This window comes from Conger conger, chromosome 3 (assembly GCF_963514075.1).
Source record: "Conger conger chromosome 3, fConCon1.1, whole genome shotgun sequence".
Taxonomy (NCBI): domain Eukaryota; kingdom Metazoa; phylum Chordata; class Actinopteri; order Anguilliformes; family Congridae; genus Conger; species Conger conger.
In genome coordinates this window covers 52924586-52944599 of record NC_083762.1, presented here as the reverse complement: position 1 = coordinate 52944599, position 20014 = coordinate 52924586, and the positions used below count along the sequence as shown (strand labels likewise).

At 43.1% G+C, this 20014-nt stretch overlaps 1 protein-coding gene across 1 annotated transcript in view; it reads right to left on the bottom strand.

The window, feature by feature from the left end:
* Positions 1–75: 75 nt before the first annotated feature.
* The window catches only part of tomm70a (translocase of outer mitochondrial membrane 70 homolog A (S. cerevisiae)), a 20813-nt gene continuing 874 nt past the window's right edge, over positions 76–20014 (bottom strand). Inside the window, exons 2-12 of the mRNA XM_061235601.1 lie at positions 13625–13798; positions 12897–13023; positions 12205–12314; positions 11261–11409; positions 9778–9985; positions 8371–8505; positions 7897–8004; positions 7248–7364; positions 5318–5415; positions 4620–4742; positions 76–4291 (exon numbers count right to left, since the gene is read on the bottom strand). Of these exons, the coding sequence (XP_061091585.1) occupies positions 4138–4291; positions 4620–4742; positions 5318–5415; positions 7248–7364; positions 7897–8004; positions 8371–8505; positions 9778–9985; positions 11261–11409; positions 12205–12314; positions 12897–13023; positions 13625–13798 (1503 nt within the window). The 3' untranslated portion in view covers positions 76–4137. The remainder of the gene's footprint in view (positions 4292–4619; positions 4743–5317; positions 5416–7247; positions 7365–7896; positions 8005–8370; positions 8506–9777; positions 9986–11260; positions 11410–12204; positions 12315–12896; positions 13024–13624; positions 13799–20014) is intronic.

Sequence of the window (20014 nt, the reverse complement as noted above, 5' to 3'; positions counted from 1 at the left end):
TAACCCAAAAATAAAATAAAATAAAATCTTGCACTTGGGCAGTGAAATGACAAAGCCACATACAGTAGATTTACACACAGTTTAAACATACTTTTATTTTGTAAATGTACAGGGCTGCAATCAATTTACAAAAATGAAAATCCAGATTTCAATTTTCTCAGTGCAGTTGACAGAAAGCCAGTCTTCGGTCCGAGATGAGGAGGTAGGCCTACATATGACGAGGAACCAGGGCATGCATTCTTCATCTGCAGTTTGGACCGCATGTTCCAAACTAGAAAATAAATCCTTTCTGCAACTTCACAGCAGTTATCATGCTTTTTCACTGCACACATCAGGGGGTGTGCATCTGCACGCCCATGAACACAGTGGCAGATGCTTAACTGACATGCATTTGACTAGAATCATAACCACAACATGGAAGACTAGAGAATGCATTTCAGAGCCACATAAACAGATTTTCCTTTGCAAATTTAGGACTACAAATTTAGGACTACAAAATGAAGTACATGAATGTACTTCATTTCAGGTTCTGTTGACACAATTAGTAAAAAAAAAGAAGAAGAAGAAAAAACCCAATACAGACAGAATTGTCTTATATACACTCAATGACCACTTTATTAGGTAAACCTGTACACCAACTCAATGCATAAAAGCATGCAGACATTGTAAAGCAGTTCAGTTGTTATTCAGACCTAACATCAGAATGGTGAAGAAATTTGATCTAAAGTGATTTGGACCATCGAATGATTGTTGATGCCAGAGAGGTGGTTTAAGTATCTCAGACACTGCTGATCTCATGGGATTTTCACACACAGCAGTCTCTACAGTTTACAAAGAATGGTGAAAAAACTAAAAACATCCAGTGAGCAGCAGTTCTGTGGGTGAAAAGGCCTTGTTAATGAGAGGTCAGAAGAGAATGGCCAGATTGGTTCAACCTCTCAGGAAGGTGACAATTAAATAACGGCATGTTACAACAGTGGTATGCAGAAGAGTATCTCTGAACACACAACACATTTAACTTTGAAGTGGATGGATTACAGGTGCAGAAGTGTAAAAAATAAGACTAATAAATACCTATTAAAGTGGTCACTTGAGTGTGTGTACGTATATTCTCTTCCCCCTGGCTGACCAGGCAGCTGGACACTTAAGGAATGCCGAATGCCCAGACATATGATACAGACAAGTGTGCTGTGTGATAGATACACAGCCTATTTCAATTTACACAACAATCACTGTACCAACAGCACAGGGCATATTCTGGCTTGATGGGTTCAGGATGCCATAATAAATGTCATTTGAGTCATTTGAGACAACAAATTAGTGAAGCAAAGAGTCATACTGCTGTCAGAACATGACATTTCTCTAAGTGACAATAAACTGGCATCTCTACCTTAAAGCCTCATTTGGTATTAAGGGATATAGAAGTGTACGTCACACAAATTTCCAGTCCCTTTCACTTATCCAATGGGCGTATTAGCAGAACTATGGTATTCTGTCAAGACTTTTGAAACTGAAAGAAAATCCATATATGTGCAAAAGAACCCTGCAACAAAATTAGAATCGTCTGGCAGAATACACACCTAAAGTCAGCTTGCATTCCTATACCAAATGACCAACCCCTTGCTCAAGTATTGCATGCTGGAATCCTAACTACCGCTAAAGTTAATTCCCCACTAAAACTTAAGACGTTTGCGCTGAAGCATATTGAAAAAAGCAGATGTCACAGTGTTTCAGAACTGCAGTGATGGGTTCCATCAAGGGGTTTTGGACAAAAAATGCAGAGTGGACTGAAATGCGGTGTGATCAGTCCTTTCGTGTGAAAACTACACCGAACGCCAGTCTCGTTGCTGCGGCTCACAGCATGCCAATATCTGCCGTTCACAACTGTCCATGGGCAATTCCAGTCCTGGAAGGCCGGTGTGTATGCAGGATTTTGCTGCCACCAGTTACCCTGGCGCAGCTAATTAGCCACATACAACAAGATCAATTCACTAAATTAAATTAAACCACAACATAATGCTCCAAGACAAAAACATCAGTTGCTGCTTATATCATGGAATGTGGCTAAAAATGACAGATTTAGTAAATAATTGGGCTGATGAAATAATTGAGAGCACAATTTGGTATGAAATGCAGAAACTGATAAGGCCCCCCTTGCACATCCCTGGTGCAGGTAATTTTTTGGGGGGCCTTATAAAACAGAAATGACATGGCTCCAGAGGTTGTGTAATTCTTCAAACGTGTGACTTTTAATTAAATAACGCAAAATTTGATTTGAAAGAGATGAGAAAGGGGGGGAAGGGGGTGACAATGCACAAGATGTGTGGGTGTGGTCTTATTTTGGGTGTGGTCAAAGTTCAAAACCAAATTAAAAAAATGACAAAAGTTGGATGCATAGTTGTACTTGAACACACCACCTTGGTAACTTGGCATAGAGAAAGCCAACTTTCCAAAAGCTATGAAACACGGATGTAAAAAAAAAAAAAAAAAAAAAAAAAGTAAAGCCGGACATTCCCCTAACAGTAAAAGAAAAGAAAACCATCATTGGAAAAAGAAACAGATTTATAGAATTAATTCAGAAAGGGTATTTCACTGAAACCCATCCATAACAGAACAACTGGATGAGCAGAATGCACTATTACAGCACTAGAATCATATCAACGTTCATTCAGAAAGATGAATCCCGCACATGCTATACAGAATGTAAAAAACAAAACAAAAAAAAAAAAACATTGTACAGCCCAAATCATGAGTTGCCTGTTAATCCCAGACATCTTCGCACTTCAAAAGCAGAACACACACACACACACACACACACACACACACACACACACACACACACACACACACACACACACACACACACACACACACACACACACACACACACACACACACACACGCATACGCATACTGAATTACACATACAGGTCTTTTAACTGAAGTCTCATACAGCCTTACATGAGGCATATCAAGACCAAGGGTTGCAGGGTTGCCACACACACTGTCAACAGAAATAACAATGGCAAAAATGAAACCGTGACCACGGGAGTGGTCTAGCACTGTGCTTTAAGTGCTGTGGATCCATTAAGGATGTGGAAGAGGTTCAGGTTCAATGCCAGGGGAGACCGCCCTGTTGCCCCTGTGCACCTCGGCATTCGCCCAACGTGGCGTTTCACCATTTTCCAATTTGTTTAGTCACTCATTCAGCCACTGCTTTCGGGGGAGGGGGGGACGTCCCCCCCACTGTGTCTCTAATACAGGGCTCCCCAGCCATCGTCAGGTACAGGACCTGAAGACAGACCATCCTGTAAGTTTTCACTCCAACCTGCTTGAGATCTCACCAAGCCGCAAATTACTAGAACCTGTGCCAAATTAGGGTTGAAATGCAAGCAAACAGGACAGCAGATCTCCTGAAAGAGTTGGGCAGCCCTGCTGTAATCAATTTTTATTTTTTCAAAAACAATATAACCATAAAACAGAGCAACTACACTGCTTCTCGATGGGGAGCCTTCCGCATTAGTGGCACTACGTTTGTTGGTCTCATAAAAGATAGTGTTGACCCGAGTGTCAGGTTTACAACCACAGTTGGCATTTTATGCACACAAGCCAATACATGCCAGTGGTGTGTCAGATAAATTCTATTGCTTTTTAAAACAGATGGGTTTGGACTCGGGTGATTGAGGAAGAGTGCACACTGCTGCGTAGTGAGGCCGTCAACCAATCGCTCAGCCAGTGGCATTAGTCTGATATGGATGTCATACTGTTATAGTGTTAGTGTTGTGTGGGACTTTAATAGGATTCTTGGACACCACATAGAAGTCTTCTGGTGGCAGAAGGGTACATTTTGTAGTCACTGGCATGTTTTGCTTCCTTGTTACATTGTGACCTGGAAGAACAGATTCTTTCCCTTGTCAAACAACCCAACAGTTTACATGAACCAAAAAAATGTGAATTTCACATTACAATTATGCAGAACACATAATTCTATGATCGCAGAACTGTTTCTCTTTTATTATTAGTCAACGCGTTACAAAATAAAACAGAACATGATGGAATATATCGGAAGGCCGGGTTGAGCTGAAGGCGGGACAGGAGGGCGGGGCGACACGAGGAGAAGGGCGGAGGTGGAGATAGTTACAGCGTCGGAGGCTTCAGTCCATACTTCTTGGCCACCTCCGTCTGGGCGTAGGCTGCATCGCACAGCGAGTACAGGTGGGCCATCTCCATCTCAGACTTGGCCAGGTTTATGGCCTTGTTGAACATGTCGATGGCCTTGTCCAGGTTGCCTCTGTAAGGGGGGGTGGGAAAAGAACAGCAGGCTTGTGTTACAGCTGCACAATGGGGCAGCAGTGTGGTCGAAGCGGTTAGGGGTTTAACGCATGCGTCATAGGTTGCCAGTTGGGCATTTGAGTTCTACCCTTGGGCAAGGTACTTAACATGAAATATAAACGGATTGCCTTTAAAAAATAAAAGCTGTGAAAAAGAGTACTAAATAGCTTGAATGAACTGTAAATGCAAATAACATGAGCAAAGAGGAAGGTGAGAGTTATCCAGCGTTTTCACAGGGGGCTGCACTGAAGAACTGTGGCCAGGATTGAAGAACCATGAAGGCTCACCGTTGGACTTCAATGGTTCCCATGGTTTCGTAGGCAAAGTCGCACTTGTTGTCGATCTCTATGGCCTTACTGATGAGCTCCAGACCCATGTCCAGGTCCTGTTTCCACTGGAGCTGCAGGAGACTGGAGAGGGACACAGACACACACAGACAGGCAGACGTGTCAGTCAGTAAGTTCAGCTATAATTTTAGTGATCAAGTCTCCACTTCAACACCCACACGGATTTCACCTCACTTTCTAATTTTATCAAATAAATACAGTAGGCTCCAGAATTCACAGGTGTCCAAACTCCAGTCCTGGGTTCCTGCACTTTCCTTTAAATCAGCAGCCAATTCAGGCCTTGCAATCAGTAACGAAAACTAGTCATTGATGTAAAACTAACAGACTAAAAAAAAAAGTGGATGAAAAAAAAGGGGAATAAAAAGGCAGACACTGCAGTCTGCCAGGAATGGAGTTTGGACACTCCCGGGGAATATCATCCCTTAACAGACATTTTAAACCATCCACTAAGCACTGAACAATCAACAGCTGTTACAATGTAGGGAATGCAACTATGGCCGGAACAAAGACCAGTATGCACAGACAGGATGGAGTTGAAGAAGATTTGCCTATTAACTGTAAGTATAAAACAAATAAACAAATAAAGGTGAAGGAAGGGCGAGTGTGTGGAGTGGCAGCCGCGCTGGCAACATACTGACCCTTTGTGGACGTATGTGGTGGCGTTGTCGGGCTCCAGTTCGATACACTTGTCATACATCTCGTCAGCTTTCCCAAACTGCTGCTGGTCAGTCAGGGCCTGCCGGGCACATCAGACGTAAATGGTAAATGGTCTGCATTCATCCAAAGCCTCAATCCAAAGCACTGTAGAATTGATGCTTCTCATCACCCATTCACACACCAACGACGATTGGTTGCCATGCAAGGCACCAACCAGCTCGTGGAAAAATTGGGGGTTAGGCGACTTGCTCAGGGACACTTCGACACACCCAGGGTGGGAACGGGCAACCCTCCGACTGTGCTATGCTTGCACATAAGTACTTGGACAGTGGTATAATTTCAGTTATTTTGCCTATGTACTACAGCACTTTGGATATGAAATGAAACGACGACTATGAGGCTAATGTGCAGACTGTCACCTTTAATTTGAGGGTATTTACACCCATATCAGGTGATCCATGTAGAAATGACTTTTTATACACGGTGCCCCCATTTTAGGGGACCAAAAGTAATTGAACAGTTTGCTTCCCTGCTCTTTCTGATTCGTCAGGTGCATTCAATCGCTTCCTTAATGCAGGTATAAGAAAGCTTTCAGTGTCTAGTCTTGATTCTAGGCTGTTGATTGCCTTTGGAGTCTGTTATTGTGTTCAACTCAAATATTGAGTTATGCCAATGATAGTCCAAACTTTAACCTCATATTAATCATTTCTTATGTGTGTGAGTATAGAAACAAAAGAACAGAAATACTAAATACTTAGACTGCACTGTATGCTCACAATCCCGACTGTGGAAGGACAGAGATTTAGTTTGGTCAGAGGCTACAATAAAACCACGCTCAAAGCTGGAATCACCTGCAGAAAAACTACATCCCAGCAGTTGAACGGGTTTAAAGAGCATTTTATCTTTCAACAATCTGGCGATCTGACTCCTGACAGAGAAACCTGAATGTTTGGTATGACAGCAGGTATGGACTGGTTTTCAACGTTCGGTTTTGTTTAGACTGTTCTGAGATTATCAGATTTTTTAGAACATAAAAGGTGTACTCAGTAGCAGCAATTCACGGATGAAATTCCATATTCATAAGGAATTTAAGAGACACTGACAGTAGAGGGCGCTCCTATCTTTATACTAAATAACTAGAAAAAAAGTGAACGTTAATAGGCAGCCTGTAGTGGTTAAGATGACTGGGACTCAGAAAGCCCTCGTGTAGCCACAATAAAACGCATGCAGCCGTTGGGGCCCTTGAACAAGGCCCTTAACCCCCGCATTGCTCCATGGGGCTCTTCCCATGCTTAGTCTAATCAACTGTAAACGGCTATGGAAAAGTGTGTCAGTTAAACAATACTTTTACTATTATTATTGCATTATTTTTATTATCATTATTAAAACATGGGAAGCCTGTGAGGCCCATTCTGCTGTGTGATCCCATCTACATCTGTAACCCTCTCCACTTACTCTGTCCGAATGAAGACAATAATTATCTCTCCTTAATAAAAAACATCACATTTCACAATTATATGTCTTGGTTGAGTGTAATATCACAGTAGTTTTGGTCAGGTCAAGTTCTGACATGATTTGTCATGTCAAGCTGTAGCATAATGGCGAAGGCAACCTGCAGCATAATGACTAAGGTACATGACTGGGACCCAGAAGGTTGGCGGTTCAAGCCCTGGTGTAGCGTGAAGTTGTACACAGCTGTGGGGGCCCTTGAGCGAGACCCTGAACCCCACATTGCTCCTTGAGCATTGCACTGCGGCTGCCCACAGCTCCTAAGTAACTAGGATGGGTCAAATGCAGAGGATCACCCCACAGGGTTCGATAAAGTATATCTTCTTCAACCTTCTTTTTGGTGGTCGAGTCAAAATGTCATTGTGGCACACACCCAGGAGGGGGGGGGAGCGCTCATTTTACCTGTGCGTAGAGTGCATAACCCTCAGCACACTTGGGGAACCTCCTGATCACGTCTTCGAAGCCGTCCATGGCGGTCTGCACCTGGGAGGGGTTGCTCCCTGTGTAGGCCTGTCTGTACTGAAACGCAGAGCGGCGACAGCCCGTCAGCACCTGGTTAGCATACTGGAAAAATGACGCTTATAACAGCCAGTAACCACACCCTTCCTCACTCACTCTGCCCCTGCATTGGGATACATTCCATTTCATCAGTTCAGCACATTAATTCAAATCCAATGAATTTTAAAAATAAATGTTCTATTCTTTTACTGAATTTGAACTAATTTCTCAAAATTGACTGAATAGATTGGATCTGATTCAGATTACAACTCAGTTTTATGATTTTAAAAAATAAGACTTGGGCAAGGTACTTAACAGGAGTTGCATACATGGATGCTATGTAAAAATGATGCAGGCCCCCAAGGATTCTGATAGTCCCTTTGGATATGTCCTAGTATTCCTGCTAAATGGCAGAAGTGTAATGTATTGTAATGTAATGAAACGTAATGGACCCCAATGTGTCTTTGCGCAGCTGCAAAACCAGCGAGTACAGCTGAAGCACAGGGTTGAGCAAAAAAGGGGGAAGGAGTGGCGTCCCCTGGTGGTCACTCACCAGACCGAAGCACTTTTGCGCCTGGGCCAGCGCGGAGTCGGGCCGCAGACGGATGCACTCGTCAAAGTCACCGACGGCCTCCTCCACCTGGTCCAGCAGGATCTTCAGCTAAAGGGACAACAGCCGCGGTCAGGCTTTACACATCGCCGTGTCCGTCTTGTGTGAGCGGGTGACGAGAGCATCTGGTTGAATCGTGAGAACTTTGCTACGTATAGCTGTTAATTATTCTGGTCCAGACCTGGACTTAATGGTGTATATCACAAAAATGTCTAGAATTGTTTTATTTTATCCCCCCCCCCCCACCATCACTTTTGACTTGGTCATCTGGAAATAATGTTCATGGCTGTACAACGTTTTCTTTGTGAACAGTAGCCTATCTGACCAGTGCTGTAGTTTTATTTGTTTTTGTACGTGGGTTAACCTCTGCTGAATGAAATGTAATGCGAGTTCTGTGAAGGCCGGGCGGGGCCGTACCTGGCCGCGGTGGTGGTAGACGTCGGCGTTTTGCGTGTCGATCTCGGCGGCCATGTTGAAGTCCTGGGTGGAGAGCTGGGGCAGCTGCTGCTGCATGTACATGCTGCCGCGCTTGATGAGCGCGTTGGCGCGCAGCTGAGGAGGAAGGACGCAGGGAACTCAGCCTTTTCTTTCACTTCCTGTTATTCTCAACCGTTCCTGACCGTCCTGCCTGCACAGCAGTTTTTTTTTTTTTTTTTCAAAGGAAAGGTCACTCTCTGCCATTTCTGGATATCATTTGAGATTCGGACAGATATTGTACACAAGTTTCCGGTGGATTTCTGGATGTACAATGGCTGCTAGAGGGGCATTGGGGAGTCTAGTCTAAAGCAAGAACATACACTTCAAATAACTCCAGAAGCTGGAATCCTACACTCAAATCCTGGAGGGCTGCAGCATCTGGTGGTTTTCCATGATTTATAGCAATTAAGGACTTCATTTAACATTTGCATATTATAGGAAATTAGCTTTCCCTGGCTATGTGGATTAAAAAGTAGTTGAAAAAAAAAAAATGCATTTAAATCCATCCATCCATCCATTATCTTAACCCGCTTATCCTGAACAGGGTCACAGGGGGGCTGGAGCCTATCCCAGCATAGATTGGGCGAAAGGCAGGAATACACCCTGGACAGGTCGCCAGGCCATCGCAGGGCGCACACACCATTCACTCACACACTCATACCTATGGGCAATTTAGACTCTCCAATCAGCCTAACCTGCATGTCTTTGGACTGTGGGAGGAAACCGGAGTATCCGGAGGAAACCACGCAGACACGGGGAGAACATGCAAACTCCACACAGAGAGGCCCCGGCCGACGGGGATTCGAAACCAGGACCCCCTTGCGGTGAGGCGGCAGTGCTACCCACTGCACCATCCGTGCTGCCATGCATTTAAATGAGCCGCTTATTTGCTTAGCACGGGCCACCTTTTAGCAGGAACAAATCCAAGTGCTTGGCAGACACAGTTTTTTTTTTTGTTGGAGCCAACCAGGCAATCAGAACAGAGGCTCACAGATATCAATGAGCCTTAAAGACACAGTCACTAAAACAGCCTGTTCTCAGTAAAGCTCATGATGAATGGACATGCAAGAGAGACTGTATTTGGTACTTAAAACCACACAAACATTTTCTCATGGATACCAGGACCTAAAATAAAACACTGGAAAAGTCTACAATCTGGGACCTTTAAGTATAAGGCATAAATCAGTTGAGAGGATTTTCAAAGAAACCAAAAGACCAGCAGACACTGCAGCCCTTCAGAGCTGTATCGTCCTAACTGTGTAAAACACAGGGGAGACGCATTAACTGAACAGAGAGTCAGAGGGGCCGGTGATGGCACACGGGCGCGGCTCTGGCTCCCCCGGTCACCTTGACGTTAGCGGTCTCCATGTTGATGACCTGGTCGAGGTCGGGCTGGGCGGCCGCTGCGTTGCCGATGAGCAGGTAGAAGGTGGCGCGCAGGAGCAGGGCCTCAGCCATGTGCTTCCCCCTGGACTCCACCTCCTTGCTGCACTCGCTGACTATCTTGTCGTAGTTCTCCTCTTCCATGTACTGCTTAGCCTTCAGGTAGCCAGAGCTGAGGAGAGAAGAGGAGAGGATTGATGACCATGGACAGCGGAGGTGGGGGGGTGCAGCTTCCCCTCTTGGCGAGTCATTCTCCATGACCGGAATGCTAAACGTTATGCCGCTATTATTATTTTATTTATCTGTATTTAGCCTTTATTTAACTAAGTGAGTCCCATTGAGATTACAAGATGTCTTTTTCAACAGAGCCCTGTCCAAGATGGCAGCAATACAGTGTTGCAAACAACATAAAAGCAACATGAAAAATATATTATATAATATATATAAAATATGCAGTAATAAGACTCGCCACTGCTCACAAGTGGCTCACCGCAACTAGAAAATGTAGTCGGGCGGGGGGTAGTAGCGCAAGTCACTGAACGAAGGCATTCTTTTCATTCATTTTCAAGACACTGCATACGAGTGATTGTGAATAACTGAGAAATAGATATTTTTAGAATTGAATTGAATAGAATTGCGCCAAAATAAACCTTCCATTTCATAACTAACAACCTGTCAATCCCAAGACCTGTGCGAACACAGTACGTTCTCAAAAAGCACAGAGAAACAGCATAAGACCCATGGGGACCCACTACAAGAACGGCGGCGAGGTCTGCAGAAGTAGATTTACGGGCAGGACAATTAAGCCTCTAGGTTACACCTCTCTCTACAGTTCGTATTTTAGGTCCTGGTACCTCTCTCTACTGTTCGTCTCTGACACTGCCATGTGTGACGGCTCTCCTGCTCCGCTTGCCTGGTTTTGTAGGGTGCCCTTGTTTTTCTGAACAGGAAGTTAGTGGGCAGCTTCAATTGAAGTTCACCTATGCTGAGCGTAGTGACCCATTTAAATGTTCTTTGTCCTCCCATTCTAGTGGGGCTTTTTTTTTGTTGCAACATTTGCCATGAGACTTTTCACTTGCGCACATGAATACGCAGCTGTGCCAACTGACTTCCACACTGCATGTTTTCCCTTTATTTTTAACGTAATATTTGCAGTCTAATTTTCTTGTGTGGTCGCCCTGTTGTCATGGCCTTAAGAGCCAGGTTGTGACATGTCTGCCCTCTTGTGTAACCAGCAGATCTGGGTCAAATACATAATGGTTTTATTTGACTCAGTCATACCAGTTTGTGGTGCCCTTCTTCGGTGCTTTACAAAACAAGGACATTGGCTGTGTTCAGCATACTATACTACACATACACTACATTTCAGGCTGATTTTCATTGAAATGTAGTACCACAAGTATGCGATTTCGAACACAGCCATGGTAAATACGGGAAAGTGTCTGACCTCTCCGTCACCTCTGCAGCCTCCCCCTCCTTGTCTTTGTCCTCATCGTTCTTCTCCCCCTTCTGCAGGGGCTGGGAGATGATGTCGTCGGTGAAGGAGCTGAAGTAAGATTTTATGAACTGTGGCGAGGGCATCAGAGGCTCGCGGTTCTGCAGAGAACAGAGAGGGGAAGAGAGGAGGGAAAGAGGGAGGGGGAGAGAGGGGAGAGAACAGAGGGAGAGGGGAAGAGAGCAGAGAAAGAGGGAGGGGGGAAATTAATGAAAAGGCAGACAGACCATAAAAGTGAAAAATGGGGGGAGCATACAGAGAATGAAAAAGAGAAAGAGGGAGAAAGGAGAGGGGAAGGGGCAGACCGCGTGTATGGGGGGGCAGAGAAGAAAGGAGATTAGAAAGGGGACATGACCAACATCACAACAACTCTACGTGGATAAGTTTACTGTGAAGAAAATACTTCACAGCAAATTTCAATGCCAATATAAGACTGCCTGACAGAGAAATAACAGTACAGCTGAGTAACAAAGCAGATGTGGAATACATACAGTACACCAGTATGGGGTTATTATTAGCATCACCCCCACACAGATGCCACTGATACAGGTTTAACAGGATTAGCATTCCCAATAGTTTTCACTGATAGTTTGATGCCTGGTCCTCAGAGGCAGTATGCGCTCATCCACACAGCAGATTCTGTGAGAAATGCCTCCTTCAGACCTGGGTTAAACATGTAATTTAAATTTAGATTTAAATACTTCTCTGTGCTCGACTGACCTTCCTGGTGCAATTGGGCAAACAAGAGGACCAAAAGCAGGGATTGCACTTTTTTTTGAGAGTATTTAATTGGTTGGGTAGAAAAGTATTTGAATTACGTATTTGACCCAGGTCTGCTCCGAACGCTACGCTCGTCGAGAACTGCTACGCTCTCCCGAACGCTCCCCTCCCCTCACCTTGTACTTCTCCTTGGCTTTCTCCTTGCCCAGCTGCTTCAGGACCTTGTCGGCCAGCAGCATGCTCTGCTGGTTCTGGAAGGCCTCCAGGATGCACACCGCTGTGACGTCTGGAGAGGGGGGACGGGATGGAGGTGAATGTGTGTATGTCTGTGTGAGTGAGTGAGTGAGTGAGTGAGTGAGTGAGTGAGTGAGTGAGTGTGTCTGTGTGTCTGTGTGTCTGTGTGTCTGTGTGTCTGTGTGTCTGTGTGTCTGTGTGTCTGTGTGTCTGTGTGTGCATCTACGGTCGTAACGTTGTAACGTACATAAAGTGAGCTGCTGCTGGTTAAATGGACAACAGGACAAAACTAAGCTATGCACACGACCCTGGGGCAAGAGCCATCGTATCCTAAATCTGATTGGCTACACCACCCCTTGAATTCCTGACCCCAAATTCTCAGTGGATCAATTTGAGCAGGTAATATTTTAAATGAATTAACTATTGCTCATAGGAACTTAAGAAACAAACTGTTGAATGCTAAATGAGATCTTCTTAATTATGCAACACGAAATGACTGCCCCAGTTGCTAAAATCAAGATCATTTAGCCACAGATATCACAGGGCTTTAACCATGTTATCCTCGTGTTAGTTCACATTTTAAAACATAAGTAGATTAACACTACAGAGGCAGACAACTGATTTAGACCCCCACCTTCCAGGCACTCCTTCTTCTTGTCCAGTCTCTCCTGCGCTTTGGCCCGGCGGAACAGGGCCTTGACGTACCGCGGGTTCATCTCCACCGCCCGAGAGCAGTCCTCCACCACCTCCTCCCACTTCAACTGCAACACACCGCACGGTCAGTACAGGCACAGACACACAAGGGGAGGCATGGACACACAGGCGTGCGCACACACAGGCACAGACACAGACACAGACACAGACGCACAGGCACAGGCACACAGGGGCGCACACACACAGGCAGGCACGTGCATACACACACAGACAGGCGCGCGCACACACTCACGCGCGCACGCACACGCACACACACACACAGGAATTGTGTAGTCTCTTAGCAGTGCTCATTTACACAGCCTGACCAGCTTCTTGCAAGCTCTCAGTGACCTGGTTTTTACCCTTCCTCAAGGTCTCAAACAGTGCTGGAGGCTACACCTCTGCAGATACAAGTCTTATCATATGGTGATGACCACCATAATCTCTCCCCCTCTCCAAAATGTGTAAAAGACTAAATTATAACTCAACATGACGAGGACAGGAAATTCAGCCCAGAAATGCTCGCCGTTTCCTACCACTAAACTAATGCTTGGGTTTTGTAACCAAACCTGTGGACCTGCAAATAAATGTAACCCCTATAAATGTAATGGATTTTGAGGGAGCGTAAACGGATCACGGGGAGTCATTCGGGAGGGGTCCTGAGCCTACCTGCTGCTCGTATGCGGCAGCACGGTTCTGGTAGAAGGTGGAGAGGTCTCCCTTCTGCTCCTTGGGGCAAAGACTGATGGCCTCCGTGTAGCACTGGATGGCCTGCTCGTACTTGCTGGCCTTGAAGTACTTGTTGCCCTTGTTCTTGGCTGCCTGGGCACGGTCCAGTGGGCTCTGTGGAAGCAGGAAATACAACGGTCCAAGCCAAAGCATTTATTTATACTTTATTTATACTTCGTTGTACAACGCTTTGTTAAAAGAGTCAAACAATGTTTTGCATTTATACTTTGGCTGCAGTTTGCGATGAGGGTTCTATTGCCTCTATTTTAACAAGACTTCTGACTCCTTAACTAAAACTCCTGACAGCCAAACTCCTGACAGTTGGTTTACATTTTTTTGACATGTCCTTGACAATGACTTTCGGTGTTCGATCTGGCTGATCCTGTCCAATAAACATGGTGTGACAAAGTATGAAGTCTGTGACGTAAAATTCTACAGGTACACGACACTGAGAAAACGTTGAAAATGCGGCATATGTCACTTGTTGTGAAATGTGACTTGTTGTGCGATAAATCAGGCTTAACCAAAAGACAGCAAGCTCATACACAGAGCCTGCAGCAGAATCACTGCCCTAGAGATGCAGCATGGATATTAATTAAAACTAAAAACACACATTCCGTAGCTTAATTACAGTGAGCACGGTAGCTCATTCAAAATAGCAAAATTTGGACCTCGATATCTCACCCGTTTGAAACTAATCTCAAAGCCATTTCACAGGTCTACTACAATGGCAACAGGCTTGGCAACTACTGATTTGTGGACTTGCTATGTTGTGCCATTTCTTTGATATGGATACCCTTTGGCGCAAAGATAACTACATTTAAATCCAACGGATACCCACACGAGACAACTCATTCCGTGCGTAATTCAGAAATATACGTGATTTTTATAATTTCATGACTGTACATTATATTAAATTTGAATTAAACTCAGTTCTAAACACACTGACCATTATGTTCAGCAAGGTTCTCATGTGCAGGTAGTAGCTAGCGAGCTAGATGACATTACAAAGCTCACGGACAGAAAAGTACACTTTAAATGTTTCATGGTTACTCAATTTGTCCATGACGGGTGACATACCTGACCTTTAATATAATTAGAAATATAGTAAAATATGACCTGAATCTCAATACTTTCTACATAAAAAATATGCTGAACATTCATCATTTGATAAGACGAAAGATGAAAAGATTTCTAATGAGAAAGAACAAGAGTCGACATCATTGAAAGGTCATCACCAACGTATGGATAATGTGCACACGAAACTGCTCACAACAACCCTTACAATCACTAAATAAAACTCCATAAAATGCCTCTTCCTGGAAATCTCATTTTTATATCATCCAAAAGATTCATGCAAACATTTTTACTGCATTATCTGCATATTTATCAGCATTCCTTTGCCCCCTTAGTCAGTTAAATAGATATAGCCTACTGAAAACAAATGAAAACAATCACTTAAAAATAAATTATATTGTAGCCATCAAGTAAACTCATGACAAGAAAACACTAACTTTCTGGTTATTGTTCATATATAGTCAATTTTTTTTTACAAAATAAAACTACACCACCTTTAAATCTCAAAACTTAAAGAATTAAATGAAAAACCAAGTGATGCCTCATGAAAGAGAATAAAATATTTTACAGCACTGTACATTATCTTTTTTGACAAAAAAAAACAAAAAAACAAGTTGTGTTACATCATTGACCCTTGCATGCCATACATGCTGGTCTAGTAATGTGGTTAGCCAGGTCTAGCATTTTGCTAAAAGAATGCCCTGAAAATAATATCACTGCAAGCTACTGTGAAGAGGGGCCAGGCAGCAAAAGAGAACAAACTGGGGGGGGGGTAGTTAAAACTGGAAAATGTTACAATTAAAGCAAGCAGAAATATTTTAGCTGTTTGTTTATATATCACAGTTATTACTTAACTGGGGCAGATGCATCGTAAGGCTTCTCTAAGACATTAAAAAATCTCTTCAATCATTTATTAACATAGTTAGGAAGGCATGCCACTGTAGTCCATCTGGGAGAATTATGTCACTACCACAAAACCATGCTGGGATGCACAGCAGTGTGCCATCTATGGTGACACAAAGGTGTGATGTCACAGATTACCATCAGGCACACCAAGCGTGTATGTCAGAACCCCAATTTACCATTATGCAACAAAGCCCTCAGTTATTGGTGGGTCAGGACACAACACATCCACCCATCAGCTGCTAGCTTACTTGGACACCATGACTCTAACCTTATGCAACAAAAGCAGGAGGAAATGCACAAAATTCTCAAAATTCCCATGGTTGCATCAATCGACAGTTCCTATAATGTTCCCATGGTGACTCATAGTGTTACACTACACTGAACAAGAGATTCAGAAAATCCCCAAGTAATGACCCAGGAAACATGAAATGTTCCCATGTTACTGGAATGTTGTCAATGTTATAACATTGCTACCACATTGCAGCGGCATTGCAAGAATGTTCTGTGCTGTCTGAGGATCAGCACCCAAACTGGACTGTAACTAACTCTGATTAATCTAGCTACAGGTGGGAATAAGGACTCGCTGCCTCAGACAGTACTGGAATTAGTTAATCTTGAAAAATGTTACCACTCCAAATCAACACTCTACTAATGAACAAAACGTTCAGTTAAAAAATTCCTTTAAAATGTCACACCAATGTGTTATGTGCCATTTCTTCTGATGAAAGCTGGCAATGGCCAAAATACGTCACTGCATCACTTTTTAAAATATCATTTTCACGGATATCGAAGGTTCTGAAAGACGAAGAGTACATCTGTGATATTTTTCAAGATTAACAAATTGAGTTGACCCATTCCAAAGAGTACCTTCGATACCTCTCTCATACTGCAACACCCACTCCACCAGTTCTCCCATCTGCCTTGTCTTCATTTCTTTTAATACTTTGCAAAAATGTACTGGATGTCGCTTTCACTATTTAGCAATGAACAAAAGCAAAGCTTTTAAACCAGCAAGTGTATGCATCCTCACAACCAAACACAGCATGCTCCCTCTAGCTTTTGTACAGTTGTCACATAATATAAAACATACACTGTGGAGCGGTAATAGAACAAGGTATCAGAGGTGAACCCATATTTATCTATCGACATAAAGCAGGGTCTTTCACCACATAATGCCTTGCGAAGATCTTGTTACATTAGTAAACTGCACTCCATAACTTTCCCTAAAAAGATAATATACACACATTTTACACTCAATGCATGCCTTGAATAGCAATGTTAACAGCAAACTTATGTTCACAGAATAACATGGAAAGAGGGAGACCGCAAAACATGGCAGCCTTTCTCTCTACTTTGATATTTTTGTATTGTAATGGAGCCTCAAACATAATCCTATTGTTGCTCTGGGACAGTCTGCCCACAGTGAAAGCCTAAATTGGCTGCGGAAGCTGATCCAGAGATCAGTGTCTGAGGGACTTGGGATTAGACAACAACGTGACGGTAAGCCCTGGTGACGGGTGTCTGTCTGCATGTTCCTTCCATGTGGAAGAGTGAGCCTCGCTACCACACAAACAGCACATCTACAGTATATACAGGCCACAATCGCCGGCAGCACTTTCCACAAGACTGTGCCATAACCTGCGACCTCCCCTGCGTCTGCTGACACTCAGATTGAGAATATCCTTCAGCCAATAAAAACGGCTGATATAGGGCTTCCACGGGGCTTCCTCAGGGGGGGAAATCCCAGCAAAAATGCACATAAAGATGGTCTCTTGATAAAGTCTCTCACCACACATAGAGGGCGCCATTAACTCACTCAGGTACTTTCCTTCCATCAGCCATTCCTGGAAGCAGCCGTGGCCTCCAAGACTGCAAAAAGCAGGTCGGCCAGTGGGTTCAGATCAGCCAACCACAGATTATGTTTGCATACTTATTTATAGGCAGTTTTTCTTTAAGGCTCTGTTCCACTGAAAACACTACATTTTCTGTCAAATTTACCCTTTTCTGTTTACTGCTGCAAATCATCCCTCAACTATTCAACTTTCAGGATAACACCACCTTCTGAATGATTACGCCATGTGCATGATGAAATTAGTATAATTATTTACCATTTCTATATTTGGAGTCAATTCTCTCAAAACCTGATTTTGAGATTTTGGATTTTTAATACACATATATATATACACACATATATGCACATGTACATATACATATACACATGCTATATATACATAAATATACATACACACACACACACACACACACACACACACACACACACACACACACACACACACACACAAACTCACCAAGCACTTTATTAGGAACATTTTTACTTTATTACACCTACTTATTCATGCGATTATCGAATCAGCCAATTGCATGGCAGCAGTGCAATGCATACCATCATGTAGATACGGGTCAGGAGCTTCAGTTAACATCAACCATCAGAATGTGGAAAAAATGTTATCTAAGTGACTTTGACTGTGGAATGATTGTTGATGGCAGACAGGGTGGTTTGAGTATCTCAGAAAGGGATGATCTCCTGGGATTTCACACACTGGTCTCTAGAGTTTGCAAAGAATGGTGCAAAAAAAACTTTAAAAATCCGGATTTGACCAGATTGGTCAAAGCTAACAGGAAGGTGACAGTAACACAAATAACCACACATTACAACAGTGGTATGCAGAAGAGCATCTCTGAACAAACATCATAAATCAAAATTGATAGGCTACATGATGGTCAAGGCCACAAAAACTGTCAAAGTGCAAGGACCAGACAGAACCATGGCTCAGTATTACTGTTATTCCACACCCAAAAGCAAAACATAAAAAGTTGTAGTTATACATAACCAATATTGGTTTAGCCATACAATCTAATATCTCCCTTTTTACATTATAGCACAGATGCAAACTAGGTTGCACATCTATGCAAGAACATGGATACCGATCAACTTCTGAATTAAAAATATTAAAAATTTTATTTGTATGACAATATTACTACTTGCTTACATAATTTTATTATTTCACAGATTAGAGAGCCAAGACTCTGTACAGCTCTGCTTGTGGGTTTGGTTGGTAAAAATGACTTCAAAAAAACATGTAATAAGCTGTTCAGATGACTATGATTAAACTACTTTTTGAGCATGACATCTGCGCATTTCACTCGTTTATCCATTGTGCTTAATAAAATCAGAAATAATCTTAGTTTATCGGGCCCATAACTCAAATATTGGTACGACCTCCATATCACTGGATCTCCCTAGTGCCTTTGCCATTTGCCCCATTTCGATTGAAGAAAGCAGGCAATTTAAACCGCATGTTTCAGTGCTGGCACGGATTCCGGGAAAATTGCCCATGAGAATGCAACCTTATTGGGTGAGACCTGTCCCAACGGTTTTCTTTTTAAAACAAACATTAATCGCCAATGAACTTTGGTCCTATTACCAAAACGGTAACAAAATACAGATCTTGCAATAAATTACACATTATACAGAGTTTGAGTGAGCGCATTATATAGATAGGATTATAGAAAAAATTAAATATGATCGTTATCATTTCGTGAAGCTTGCTCCAGGTATCTTGGCTAGCAGCAGAATAATTCACGAACTATTCAATTGTGTGCGTCGGTGTTTTTCTCGCAAAATGAGTGGCGGGACATATATAAACCACAAGCTTGTACAGTCACTTATCTTGCATGTTAACTTACACTTATAATTAGCTAATTAACTGTTAATTACAGTAGCGCACTAACACATTGCAGTCGTGGGTAGAAATGGTTGACTTGAGGACATGTACGTTAGCTAAAATTAGCTAGCTAGCTAGCCACGTAGTTACAAAACAGATCAGCCTTAATCAAATGTAGCAGGCAACTCATAACGTCACTAAGTTGTGGCAACGTTAGGATACTGCATATTAGCTACTGGATAGCTACCTCTTCCAAAACGAGACACAAATCCAGTGAGTTAGCACGTTATATTACATTCGCAGGCTAACGTTAGGTACTGTCTGAAGCACAAGCCTGTCAAAATTTAGACAGCCCTGCTGCTAGCTCCACGTAGATCATGGCTAACAAACCTATACTTACTAACACCAACATTAACGTTAGAACTAATGACAAAAACAGTTGCTTAGTTGACTGCTTGCCTAATTGCTAGCTGGCTAACGTTAGATGCATGACATGTTGGATTGCCATGTTTCAGCGGGAGAAATAGTCATGTCCTTGAATGTATAAATTCGCGAGCATGGATGATTACTACAGGGAGGCAACTCATGGGATAGCAAGCTATATCCAGTCATGCTAACAAAACAGACAGCCTGCTAAACGATTGTTGACAATAATAGCGAA